This window comes from Salvelinus alpinus, chromosome 31, assembly GCF_045679555.1.
Source record: "Salvelinus alpinus chromosome 31, SLU_Salpinus.1, whole genome shotgun sequence".
Lineage (NCBI taxonomy): Eukaryota > Metazoa > Chordata > Actinopteri > Salmoniformes > Salmonidae > Salvelinus > Salvelinus alpinus.
Genome location: NC_092116.1, coordinates 14,331,526 through 14,344,364, shown reverse-complemented (window position 1 = coordinate 14,344,364; position 12,839 = coordinate 14,331,526). Strand labels below are relative to the sequence as shown.

Sequence of the window (12,839 nt, the reverse complement as noted above, 5' to 3'; positions counted from 1 at the left end):
TAGAATAGGGGGGAATAGTGCCTTGCGGTCGGAGGCAGAGAAGTTGCCATAACAGGCAGTGATGCAACCACTCAGGAAGCTCTCGATGGTGCAGCTGTAAAACCTTTTGAGGATCTGAGGACCCATGCCAAATCTTTTCAGTCTCCTGAGGAGAAATAGGTTTTGTCGTGCCCTCTTCACGACTGTCTGGTGTGCTTCGACCATGTTAGTGTGTTAGTGATGTGGACGCCAAGGAACTTGAAACTCTCAACCTGCTCCACTACAGCCCCATCAATGAGAATGGGGGCGTGCTCGGTCCTCCTTTTCCTGTAGTCCACAATCACCTCCTTTGTCTTGATCACGTTGGGGGAGAAATTGCTGTCCTTGCACCACACTGTCAGGTCTCTGACCTCCTCCCTATAGGCTGTCTCATCGTTGTCCGTGATCAGGCCTACCACTGTTGTCATCTGCAAACTTAATGATGTTGTTGGAGTCGTGCCTGGCCGTGCAGTCATGATTGAACAGGGAGTACAGGAGGGGACTGATCACGCACCCCTGAGGGGCCATTGTGTTGAGGATCAGCGTGGCGGATGTGTTGTTACCTACCTTTACCACCTGAGGGTGGCCCGTCAGGAAGTCCAGGATCCAGTTGCAGAGGGAGGTGTTTAGTCCCAGGGTCCTTAGCTTAGTGATGAGCTTTGAGGGCGCTATGGTGTTGAACGCTGAGCTGTAGTCAATGAATAGCATTCACACATAGGTGTTCCTTTTATCCAGGTGGGAAAGGGCAGTGTGGAGTGCAATAGAGATTGCATAATCTGTGGATCTGTTGGTGCGGTATGCAAATTGGAGTGGGTCTAGGGTTTCTGGGATAATGGTGTTGATGTGAGCCATGACCAGCCTTTCAAAGCACTTCATGGCTACAGACGTGAGTGCTACGGGTCAGTAGTCATTTAGGCAGGTTACCTTAGTGTTCTTGGGCACAGGCACTATGGGGGTCTGCTTGAAACATGTTGGTATTACAGACTCAGACAGGGAGAGGTTGAAAATGTCAGTGAAGACACTTGCTAGTTGGTCAGCGCATGCTCAGAGTACACGTCCTGGTAATCCGTCTGGCCCTGCAGCCTTGTGAATGTTGACCTGTTTAAAGGTCTTACTCACATTGTCTGCGGAGAGTGTGATTACACACTCGTCCGGAACAGCTGATGCGCTCATGCATGTTTCAGTGTTACTTGCCTCGAAACGAGCATCAAAGTTATTTAGCTCGTCTGGTTGGCTCGTGTCACTGGGCAGCTCTCGGCTGTGCTTCCCTTTGTAGTTTGCAAGCCCTGCCACATCCGACGAGCATCGGAGCCGGTGTAGTACGATTCGATCTTAGTCCTGTATTGACGCTTTGCCTGTTTGATGGTTCATCGGAGGGCATAGCGGGATTTCTTATAAGCTTCCGGGTTACTCCTCAATGCCATCGGAAGAATCCCGGAACATATTCCAGTCTGTGCTAGCAAAACAGTCCTGTAGTTTAGCATCTGCTTCATCTCACCACTTTTTTATTGATCGAGTCACTGGTGCTTCCTGCTTTCATTTTTGCTTGTAAGCAGGAATCAGGAGGATATAATTATGGTCAGATTTGCCAAATGGATGTGGAAGGAGAGCTTTGTACACGTCTTTGTGTGTGGAGTAAAGGTGGTCTAGAATTTTTTTCCCCTCTGGTTGCACATTTAACATGCTGATAGAAATGAGGTAAAACTGATTTAAGTTTCCCTGCATTAAATTCCCCGGCCACTAGGAGCGCCGCCTCTGGATGAGTGTTTTCCTGTTTGCTTATGGCGGTATATACAGCTGATTGAGTGCGGTTTTAGTGCCAGCATTGGTCTGTGGTGGTATGTAGACAACTACAAAAAATACAGATGAAAACTCTCTAGGTAGATAGTGTGGTCTACAGCTTATCATGAGATACTCTACCTCAGGCGAGCAAAACCTAGAGACTTCCTTAGATATCATGCACCAGCTGTTGTTTACATATATGCATAGGCCCCCGCCCCGTGTCTTACCAGAGGCTCCTGTTCTATCCTGCCGATAGAGTGTATAACCCGCCAGCTGTATGTTCTTAATATCGTCGTTCAGCCACGACATAAGATATTACAGTTTTTAATGTCCCGTTGGTAGGTATATACGTGCTTTCAGTTCGTCCCATTTATTTTCCAGCGATTAAACGTTAGCTAGCAGGACGGAAGGCAAAGGCAGATAAGCCACTTATTTACTGTTTGTATGATGTTTAAAGAGCAAAAATTAAGTGCATGGAAATTGATGTAAATTCTACATGAATGTCCTTCAGACTTGTTTTTTCAATAATGGACATTATTTCAACATTCAAGTGACAGTCTACCTGGATGTCATTGTGGGGGTTCCAGTCTGAGTCGAAGATGACAACAGTGTCTGCTGTAGCCAGGTTAATACCCAGACCCCCTGCCCTGGTGGACAGCAAGAAACAGAATTGAGGAGCACCAGGAGCTGAGAGAGTGAGACAGAGAGAAAGAGAGAGAGAGAGAGAGAGAGAGAGAGAGAGAGAGAGAGAGAGAGAGAGAGGGAGATCGAGAGCGTGAGAGAGGGAGATAAAGAAAGTGAGATGGGGAGAGAAATAAATTGCATTAGACACTGATAATGAGAAGGGGGAAAAAATCGCAATGTTCCCTTTCATCTAAATGGCTTGTATTTGTTTCTAGAACCTGCAGTAGACTGAGTGTCTGCCTCACCATTGAACCTGTCTATGGCCTCCTGTCTCAGAGCTCCTGTGACTCCTCCGTCGATCCTCTCGTACTTATAACCCTCAAAGTCCAAGAAGTCCTCAAGCAGGTCCAACATCTTAGTCATCTACCAGGGAGAGAGGAGGGAGGGAGGAGAGCAGGAGAGAGAAGAGAAATGGTTACGGAAGTGCTAACAGTGCGCATGTTTGTATTTGCGTGTGTGTGTGCGTGTGTACGTGTGTGTGTGTGTACCAACCTGTGAGAAGACTAGCACCCGGTGTCCCTGGTCCTTCAGTTTCCTCATCATCTTCTGCAACAGAGTCAGTTTCCCAGAAGCCTTTGTGAGGTCCGTGCCCTCGTACGCTCCGCTCGCCGTCTTGCGGGCTTCCTAATACCACGGTAAAGACATCACACCATGGCCATGTGATGACATATAACTCATACATTATACAGATATAACTTCTTTATTGAACTTGAATAACTGAAAGAACGTGAACTCTTTCATTTCCATGAACATTTGTGGTCATGTTTACATTAATGCATATTCCTAGGTTTTTTCCCCCCTTAGACTGTAATAATAGGCTGAATACATTTGTAGCTATACTACTCAAACCTACCAGAATGTATCACTGTTCTGCAATTTAGAGGTGAATTACAGTGTCCTTACTGTTGAAAATGTGACTTAAGATAATATACACTAATATTGAGTTGCACCAGCTATTGCCTTCAGAACAGCCTCAATTCTTCGGGGCATGGAGTACTAGGTGTCGAAAGCGTTCCACAGGGATGCTGGCCCATGTTGACTCCAATGCTTCCCACAGTTGTGTCAAGTTGGCTGGATGTCCTTTGGGTGGTGGACCATTACTGATACACACGTGAAACTGTTAGGAGTGAAAAGCCCAGCAGCATTGCAGTTCTTGACACACTGAAACCGATGCGCCTGGCACCTCCTACCATAACCCGTTCAAAGGCCACTTAAATATTTTGTCTTGCACAGTCACCGTCTGAATGGCACACATACACAATCCATGTCTCAATTGTCTCAAGGCTTAAAAATCCTTCTTTGACCTGTCTCTTCCCCTTCATCTACACTGATTAAAGTGGATTTAACAGGTGACATCAACAAGGGACCATAGCTTTCACCTTAATTAATGAGTCTGACAGGAAGGATATAATGTTGCTCCCAGACAAGGCCCAAATCCCTGTCATTCACATGAAGAAAATAAGGAAATACAGGGGGCGCAGATCAGGGTGCCTTGTGAGAATTTGTCGGCAAGAGGGTAACTCACCTCTACCATCTGTTCTATTAGCGTGCAAACACTGGAGAAAACACTGGATGGGCTCTGTTCGAGACTATCCTACCAATGGGACATTAAAAACGGTCATATCTTATGTTTCACCAAGTCGTGGCTGAACGACGACACGGATAATATACAGTTGGCTGTGTTTTCCGTACATCGGCAGGACAGAACAGCTATGTCTGCTAGGGTTGGGGGTTTGTGTCTATTTGTAAATAGCAGCTGGTGCGCGATGTCTAATATTAAGGTAGGCTCGAGGTATTGCTCGTCTGAGGTAGAGTACAACATAATAAGCTGTAGACCACACTATCTACCAAGATAAGCTGTAGACCACTCTATCTACCATATTTTTCATAGCCGTCTATTTACCACCACAAACCGAAACTGGCACTAAGGCCGCATTCAATGAGCTGTATAAGGCCATAAGTAAACAAGAAAATGCTCATCCAGAAGCGGCGCTCCTAGTGTTCGGGGACTTTAATACAGGCAAACTTAAATTAGTTTTATCTCCTTTCTACCAGCATGTCACATGTGCAACCAGAGGGAAAAAAACTCTAGACCACCTGTACTCCACACACAGAGACACATGCAAAGCTCTCCCTCGCCCTCCATTTGGCAAATCTGACCATAATTCTATCCTCCTGATTCCTGCTTACAAGCAAAATCTAAAGCAGGAAGTACCAGTGACTCGCTCAATACGGAAGTGGTCAGATGACGTGAATGCTACGCTGAAGGATTGTTTTTCTAGCACAGACTGGAATATGTTCCGGCATTCATCCAATGGCATTGAGGAGTATCCCACCTCAGTCACTGGCTTCATCAATAAGTGCATCGACGACACTGTCCCCACAGTGACTGTACGTACATATCCCAACCAGAAGCCATGGATTACAGGCAACATCTGCACCGAGCTCAAGGCTAGACCTGCCGCTTTTAAGGAGCGGGACATTAATCCGGAAATTTATAAGAAATCCTGCCATGCCCTCAGATGAACCAACAAACAGGCAAAGCGTCAATACAGGACCAAGATCGAATCCTACTCAACCGGCTCCGACGCTCTTCGGATGTGGCGGAGCTTGCAAAGTGTTACGGACCACAAAGGTAAACTCAGCCGTGAGCTGCCCAGTGACGCAAGCCTACCAGACGGGCTAAATACCTTTTATGCTCGCTTCGAGGCAAGCACCACTGAAACATGCATGAGAGCACCAGCTGTTTCAGACGTCTGTGTGATCACGCTCTCCGTAGCCGATGTGAGCAAAAACTTTAAACAGGTCAACATTCACAAGGCCACGGGGCCAGACGGATTACCAGGACATGTACTCAGAACATGTGCAGACCAACTGGCAAGTGTCTTCACTGACATTTTCAACCTCTCCCTTACCGAGTCTGTAATACCTACATGTTTCAAGCAGACCACCATAGTCCCTGTGCCCAAGAAAGTGAAGGTAACCTGCATAAATGACTACCGACCCGTAGCACTCACGTTGGTAGCCATGAAGTGCTTTGAAAGGCTGGACATGGCTCACATCAACACTATCATCCCGGAAACGGTAGACCCACTCCAATTCCCATACCGCCCCAACAAATTTGATTTCATATGATTTGATTCACCTGGTCAGTCCGTCATGGAAAGAGCAGGTGTTCCTAATGTTTTGTACACTCAGTTTATCATTATGATCATAGTTACCATGGAGGCGACGGGGAAGAGGTAGGGGTGGTTGGCACACTTCTTCAGGTCCATCATGATGTTGAGTAGAGACACCTGGTTACCTCCTCCTTTAGAGTTCAGAGCCTCAAAGTTCCTCGTCAGAATCAACTTGTAGTATTTCCTGTTATAATACATCAATGAAGAAAGACACAGTTAGTGTGTGATTATTTTTATGATTAACTTGTTAACTACTCCCTCACTCTCTTTTTCAGTATCTTTATCTACCATACGCCTTTCCCTCCTCTCTTCCCTCACTCTTTCACTATTCCTGTCCTTTCGTTCCTCTCCTCTCCTTTCTCCCTCCATGCATCCTCCCCCACCACTCCCCCACTCTCTCTCCACCCCGCTCCTCCTTACTTCTGCATGGGGCTTAGTTCCACTCGTACGATGAGCTCAGTCTTTGCCGGCATGTTCTTGAAGACGTCAGCCTTCAGCCTCCTCAACATGTGGGGACCCAGCAGGTCATGGAGCTTCTGGATCTGGTCCTCCTTGGAGATGTCTGCAAACTCCTCCAGGAACCCCTCCAGATTACTACAGAGGGAGGAGGGAGATGGAGGGGAGGGAGAGAGTGAAAGGATGTCTGGTGAATGGAGGATATTTAGGTTGAAAACATGCAAATAGAAGTAGAGATGCATGACTGTGTTGTGTGTGAGTGGTTTGCTTGCATATATGGCTGCGTTTAGACAAGCAGCTCGATTCCACTAATTGGTCTTTCGGCCAATCACATCAGATCTTTTCACGTCAGCTCTTTTTCAGAGCTGATCTGATTGGTCAAAAGACCAATTAATGGGGAAAAAATATCAGAATTGGGCTGCCTGTCTAAACGCAGCCTATGAGTGTGTGCATCTATACATCCACATACGTCCAAGTCGGTGTCAGTCTATATGTACATGTTATGTGTATGTGTTTATATGGCTGTGTTTATACAGAGAGCCCAATTCTTATATTTGGCCTAATTATTGATCTGATAGGTCAAAATACCAATTAGTGGCAAAAGATCAGAATTAGTCTGTCTGTGTAAACGCAGCCATTATGTGAATATGTGTGTGTGTGTGTGTGTGTTCCCCTACTTGAAACGGTTGGGAGTGAGGAAGTTGAGCAGGTGAAACAGCTCCTCCAGGTTGTTCTGTAGAGGAGTACCAGTCAGCAGCAGCTTGTGGTCAATCGTATAGTCATTCAGACGTCTGAAGAACTGAGGAGAGAAAACACAGGCAATAATTAATTGATTGATTAAACGATTGATTGATTGTTGACGTTCATTGTCTTTCTAGAGGAAATTCTGTAAGATTTCAAGTTTTATGATTAGCGAGAGTCTTCCTGGATGGCTCGGTATTGTCTTCCTCGAAGTGAGCATAGAATATGTTGAGCTCGTCTGGGAGGGAGGCTTCAGTGGTCACCGCATAGTTGGATGTGCCTTTGTAGTCTTTGATAGTCTGGAGTCCTTGCCACATGCAAAGTGAGTCTGAGTTGTTGAACATCAATTCAAGTTTGAGTCTGTATTGTCTTTTTGCGTCCCTAACGGATAGCTCGTACCTGCTTGCCTTGTACTCGTATACATCGCGCACAAGGCCAATGAAATTAAATGCTTACTTGCAGGTTCCTTCTCGACAATGCAACAACAATAAGAAATAATAAAATATAAGATTACGAGCATAAAGTAAATAACTCAGTAGAATAGAATAAACATTTTAGCATAAGTATAATACAGGCATAAGTATAATACAGGAAGGCACAATTTATAGTCCAATATTTACACGTGTATTTGGGAAAGGGGGATTGGGGGGGCAATTGTATAAATTGAGCAGTATAATAAGAGTCTGGTAGCAGCAACTGTGAAGTGTGTGTAGCATGAATGTGTGTGTGTGTGTGTGTGTGTGTGTGTGCGTGTGCATGAGTGAGTGCATGTGTGCTACGGTGTGGAGAATCAGAGCAGGTGGTCAGTCCAGTTCAACTGTTCGGCAGTCTGATGGCTTGTAGATACAAACGGTCTCTGAGTCTGTTGGTATCAGACCTCACGCTCCGATACTATCTTCACGATGGTACGGGAGCGAACAGCTTGTGGCTGGGGTGTATGGGGTCCTTGATTATGCTGTGGGCCTTCCTCAAATGACTGTTTCAAGTAGATATCCTGGATGGGTGGACGCACGGTCCCAGTGATGTACTGGGCCAGCTTCATCATCTGCTGGAGGGCCTTGTGGTCGTGGACGGAACAATTCCCATACCAGGCCGTGAAGCAACCGGTCAGGACGCTCTCAATGGTGCAGCGGTAGTATTTGGAGAGGATTTCCTCAGCTGCCTTAAGAAGTAGAAACTCTGTTGCGCCCTCTTGACAATGGTGGTGGTGGTGTTGGTCCATGACAAGTCCACGGTGACGTGGACGCCGAGGAACTTAAAACTCTTGACTCTCTGTACTGTAGTCCTGGTGATGTGGATCAGGGAATGTTTCCTCCTCTGCTTCCTGAAGTCAACAATCACCTCCTTTGTTTTGCTGGTGTTGAGGGAGAGATTGTTGTCCTGGCACCACAATGCCAGTTCACTTACCTCCTCCCTATAGGCTGACTCGTCGTTGTTGGTTATCAGACCTACAACCGCGGTGCCGTCAGCAAACTTGATGATGGAGGGTGTCGTGCAAAACTGGGTCGGGGTATGTCTGGATTCTTATTGTGGATACAACATCATCAACACATTTCCTAATGAAGCCTGTGACTGACGATGTATATTCCTCAATGTTGATGGATGAGTCCTGGGTGGATGAATCTTTGACCGTATTCCAATCAGTATTGTCAAAAAACTCCTGCAGCATTGAGCCTCTCTCCTCTGCCCAGCGCCTCACTATTCTCTGTGTTGGTGTCTCCTTCTTGAGTTGCTGCGTGTAGGCGGGGAGTAGGAACAGAGAGACGTGATCTGATTGGCCAAAGTTAAATACAGTACAAACGCACACACACAAAACAAAACCAAACAGGTGCAGCCTACCTTGCTCTGGTTGTTCTTGAGGCGGTGGGCTTCGTCCACCACTAGACAGGCCCAGTCTATAGACTTCAGGGAGGTCTGGTCTATCGTCACCAGCTCATAGGACGTCAACAGGACATGGAACTTTATAGGGGCTTCTCTCTGGAGAGGAGAGAAAGAGGAGGAGGGGGGGAGAGAGAGGGGAGAGACAGAGAGGGGATAGAGAGGGGAGAGAGAGAGAGAGAGAGAGAGAGGAGGAGGGAGGAGAGAGACGGGAGAGAGAGGGGAGAGAGGGAGAGGGACAGAGAGAAACAGAAGCAGATATTAGATGTTTTTTCTTTTTTAGAAGATAGGATGAACAGATCTGAGCTTTCTCTCATGTCATTCCTCTGCCCCCTCCTCCCCTCCCCTCCCTCCCCTCCGTCCTCACCCTCAGTTTGAAGGTTTTCTTCCCTCCCCGTACGGCCGTGTCGTCGAAGGTCAGCTCGTTCTCTCTGATGATGGCTCTGCTGTCCTTGTCCCCTGTGTAGGTCACCACGTAGAAGTCAGGGGCCCACATCTCAAACTCTCTCTCCCAGTTAATGATGGTGGAGAGGGGGGCACTCACCAGAAACGGGCCCCTAGTGTGGCCCTTGGTGGGGGGAAGAGGGGAGGAGAGATTCTTTTTTTTTACAAAGATGAATAGAATACTTTATTATTCTATTAAAATGACAACATGATACTCAAGAGGGAATTTGCATAGCACACAGAACACAGGGCTCCTAAAGGTGCCGTCCTACCTCTTTGAAGAGTGAGTAGAGGAACACGATGGTCTGGATAGTCTTGCCCAGCCCCATCTCGTCTGCCAGGATGGTGTCAGTGCCCTGTGCCCAGCTGAAACGCAGCCAGTTGAGCCCCTCCAGCTGGTACAGGTGCAGAGTGCCCCTCGTCGCCGTCACAAAGTCTGGCTGCTCCTCGTACTTTATTGTAGGCTGGAAGATAAAGAGAAAGACGGATGGTGATGTAAGGGGGGAAAAAACATCATTGTACAGAATGACACTAGTGTTTTGACTTGGTAGTGAGAGTTGATCGGCTACCGGAATGACGACCAATAGATGTGGCTGTTACAGAGTGAGTGAGCCAATCAGAACTCACGTCGTTGACAGGTGATCTGTGGGGGTCTTCGCTCTCTTCCATCCTCATCCTCCTCATCCTCCTCGGCATGTCTGGGGCCTCCTTCATCACCTCATCCCTGAATCAATCAATCAATCGATCCATCAATCAATCTATCAATCATCAATCCAGTGTCCCTGAGCTATTTACAACAGCATACAAGGTTTGCCAAACTTGGTTTGTGATGTAGAACTGTGACGTTCAGCATGTTGACACTGACATTAAGACAGATTCACTGTAGTAGTGTTAAGTGCCAACATGGATGCCATTTGGCCAGTACACTAGTCCAGTACCTGTGTGCCCAGTAGTTGGCCTTGTGAATGACAAACTCTGGCATCTCCAGATCGTCTCTCTCCCATGTGCACTGGTCATAGGTCAGGTCTCTCCACTTGACCAGGTAGTGGTATATCCCTTTCTTGTCCATACTGGGAAACACACACACACACACACACACACACACACACACACACACACACACACACACACACACACACACACACACACACACACACACACACACACACACACACACACATATTATGGACAGAACTGCACACAATCAATAAACTAGCACACACACACATACATACACCCCCCCCCCCCCCCCCCCGCTTCACACATACACACACACACCCCAACCTGCCCGCCCACCCCCCATCTCATACACATACACAAACACAAACAACCCCCCCCCTCTCCCCAGCACACCCCACATGCACACGTACCTGTGGTTGATGATGCGGTGGACCATCATCCATTCAGGCTTGATGCCGTATTTATAGAACTTGTCATCCAGGGCAGCATAGTCTGGGTCTTTCAGCCTCCTCTTCTCACTCTTAACACTCTCCTCCTCTCCCCCCGACCCATAGTCCAGACTGGGAGGCTCATCCATATCTGTCTTCCTCTGGTAGTTACGGAACATCACCGAGTGGAAGATCTCCAGCTGGAGGGATGGAAAAGAAGAGAAACAAGTAGAGAGGAATAGATGGAGGAAAGAGAGAATGTGTTGAATGAAAACAAGGAAGGGAAGTGTGTAGGATACCTGCATGCTAAGCGTGTTGTCGTTTTTCATATCATTACATCAGCCTCTCCTCCAACTGTTTCACTCTCTCTCCCTCTCTCCCTGCCAACTTCTCTCTCCCTTTCCTCTCCCTCTCTTTCCCTCTCACCTGTAGTTCAGTGATCCAGGTACAGTGCCAGTAGGACTGTCCGGTCAGCTTGACAAAGAACTCCCTCTCAGCCCTGCCCTTCATGGGGGGTGGCGGGGGAGCATCAGGAGAGGTATCGGGGGCAGGGGGCGCGGGTACAGGATCGGGGGGCTCGCCCCATCGCCAGTGGAGGATCCTCTGCACCCTGCCCTTGATAGCAGGACACTGGGGGTAGAAGACGAAAATGAAGAATCAGAATAGATTAGAGTAAGGTAGAGTAGACTGAATAGAATAGAATACAATAGGAAAGCTTTATTGTCCACACAATGTGGACATTTTGAATTTGGCCTCATAGTGGCATTGTGCACATAATGATAACAAACAAACAAGACTTACAGTGCAGCGTGGACACAGCCACTCTCCGTTGGGGATCTCAGGCAGGGGCGGGTTGAGACAGTGGATGTGGTAGGAGGAAGTGCAGGTGTCACAGCATAATAGTTCCCCCCCATCTTTACAGACCCTGCAGAACTCAATGTGGTCATCCTCCTCTTCCTCCAGTCCTACCAGCAGTCCAACCCCAGGTACCTCTGGTACCACCATGTCCTCACTCTCCTCCTCAAACTCCTCAAAGTCCTCATCCTTCGCTTCCCACTGTATCCCCTCTTTCTCCTGCAGGAGAAGAGGAGAGGAAGAGGACAGGAGAGGAGAAGAGGAGAGGAGGAGGACAGGAGAGGAGAAGAGGAGAGAAAGAGGACAGGAGAGGAGAAGAGGAGGGGAGGAGGACAGGAGAGGAGAAGAGGAGAGGAGGAGGACAGGAGAGGAGAAGAGGAGGACAGGAGAGGAGAAGAGGAGAGAAAGAGGACAGGAGAGGAGAAGAGGAGGGGAGGAGGACAGGAGAGGAGAAGAGGAAGAGGACAGGAGAGGAGAAGAGGAAGAGGACAGGAGAGGAGAAGAGGAAGAGGAAGAGGACAGGAGAGGAGAAGGGGAGAGGAGGAGGACAGGAGAAAATGAGGAGGACAGGAGAAGAGGAGAGAAGAAGGACAGGAGAAGAGGAGAAGAGTCCATGGGGAATTAATAGGTAAATAAAATAATTTGATCCATTATCCATTATCATCATCATTGGTAGGGTTTATATGTCTGATGATACCTTACAGTGCATTCAGAAAGTACTCAGACCCCTTGACTTTTTCCATACGCATTTTGTTACGTTACAGCCTTATTCTAAAATGTATTTAAAAAAATTAAAACTATCTCATCAATAAACACACAATACCCTAAAATGACAAGGCAAAAACAGGTTTTTAGAAATCAGAAATACCTTACTTACATAAGTATTCAGACCCTTTGGTATGAGACTCGAAATTGAGCTCAGGTGCATCCTGTTTCCATGAAACATCCTTGAGATTTTTCTACAACTTGTTTGGAGTCTACCTGTGGTAAATTCAATTGATTGGACATGATTTGGAAAGGCACACACCTGTCTATATAAGGTCCCACAGTTGACAGAGCATGTCAGAGCAAAAAACAAGCCATGAGGTCGAAGAAATTGTCCATAGAGCTCACACAGGATTGTGATGAGGCACAGATATGGGGAAGGGTACCAAGATATTTCTGCAGCATTGAAGGTCCCCAAGAACACAGTGGCCTCCAGAATTCTTAAAAGGAAGAAGTTTGGAACCCAAGACTCCGCCGGTCAAAACTGAGCAATCGGCCTTGGTCAGGGAGGTGACCAAGCACTCGATGTTCACTCTGACGGAGCTCCAGAGTTCCTCTGTGGAGATGGAATAACCTTCCAGAAGGACAACTATCTCAGCAGCACGCCACCAATCAGGCCTTTGTGGTAGAGTGGCAAGCTGAAAGCCAC

At 47.3% G+C, this 12,839-nt stretch overlaps 1 protein-coding gene across 7 annotated transcripts in view; it reads right to left on the bottom strand.

Moving 5' to 3' along the window:
* chd3 (chromodomain helicase DNA binding protein 3) overlaps window positions 1-12,839 on the bottom strand; it is a 55,022-nt gene that overhangs the window by 30,246 nt on the left and 11,937 nt on the right. For all 7 annotated transcript variants that reach the window (XM_071378981.1, XM_071378976.1, XM_071378979.1 and 4 more), the window contains exons 9-22: window positions 11,372-11,644; window positions 10,997-11,200; window positions 10,553-10,770; window positions 10,121-10,252; window positions 9,810-9,906; window positions 9,455-9,646; window positions 9,106-9,306; window positions 8,700-8,837; window positions 6,797-6,918; window positions 6,084-6,257; window positions 5,706-5,847; window positions 2,977-3,108; window positions 2,730-2,847; window positions 2,363-2,487 (exon numbers count right to left, since the gene is read on the bottom strand). In XM_071378981.1, the coding sequence (XP_071235082.1) occupies window positions 2,363-2,487; window positions 2,730-2,847; window positions 2,977-3,108; window positions 5,706-5,847; window positions 6,084-6,257; window positions 6,797-6,918; window positions 8,700-8,837; window positions 9,106-9,306; window positions 9,455-9,646; window positions 9,810-9,906; window positions 10,121-10,252; window positions 10,553-10,770; window positions 10,997-11,200; window positions 11,372-11,644 (2,268 nt within the window). The remainder of the gene's footprint in view (window positions 1-2,362; window positions 2,488-2,729; window positions 2,848-2,976; window positions 3,109-5,705; window positions 5,848-6,083; window positions 6,258-6,796; window positions 6,919-8,699; window positions 8,838-9,105; window positions 9,307-9,454; window positions 9,647-9,809; window positions 9,907-10,120; window positions 10,253-10,552; window positions 10,771-10,996; window positions 11,201-11,371; window positions 11,645-12,839) is intronic.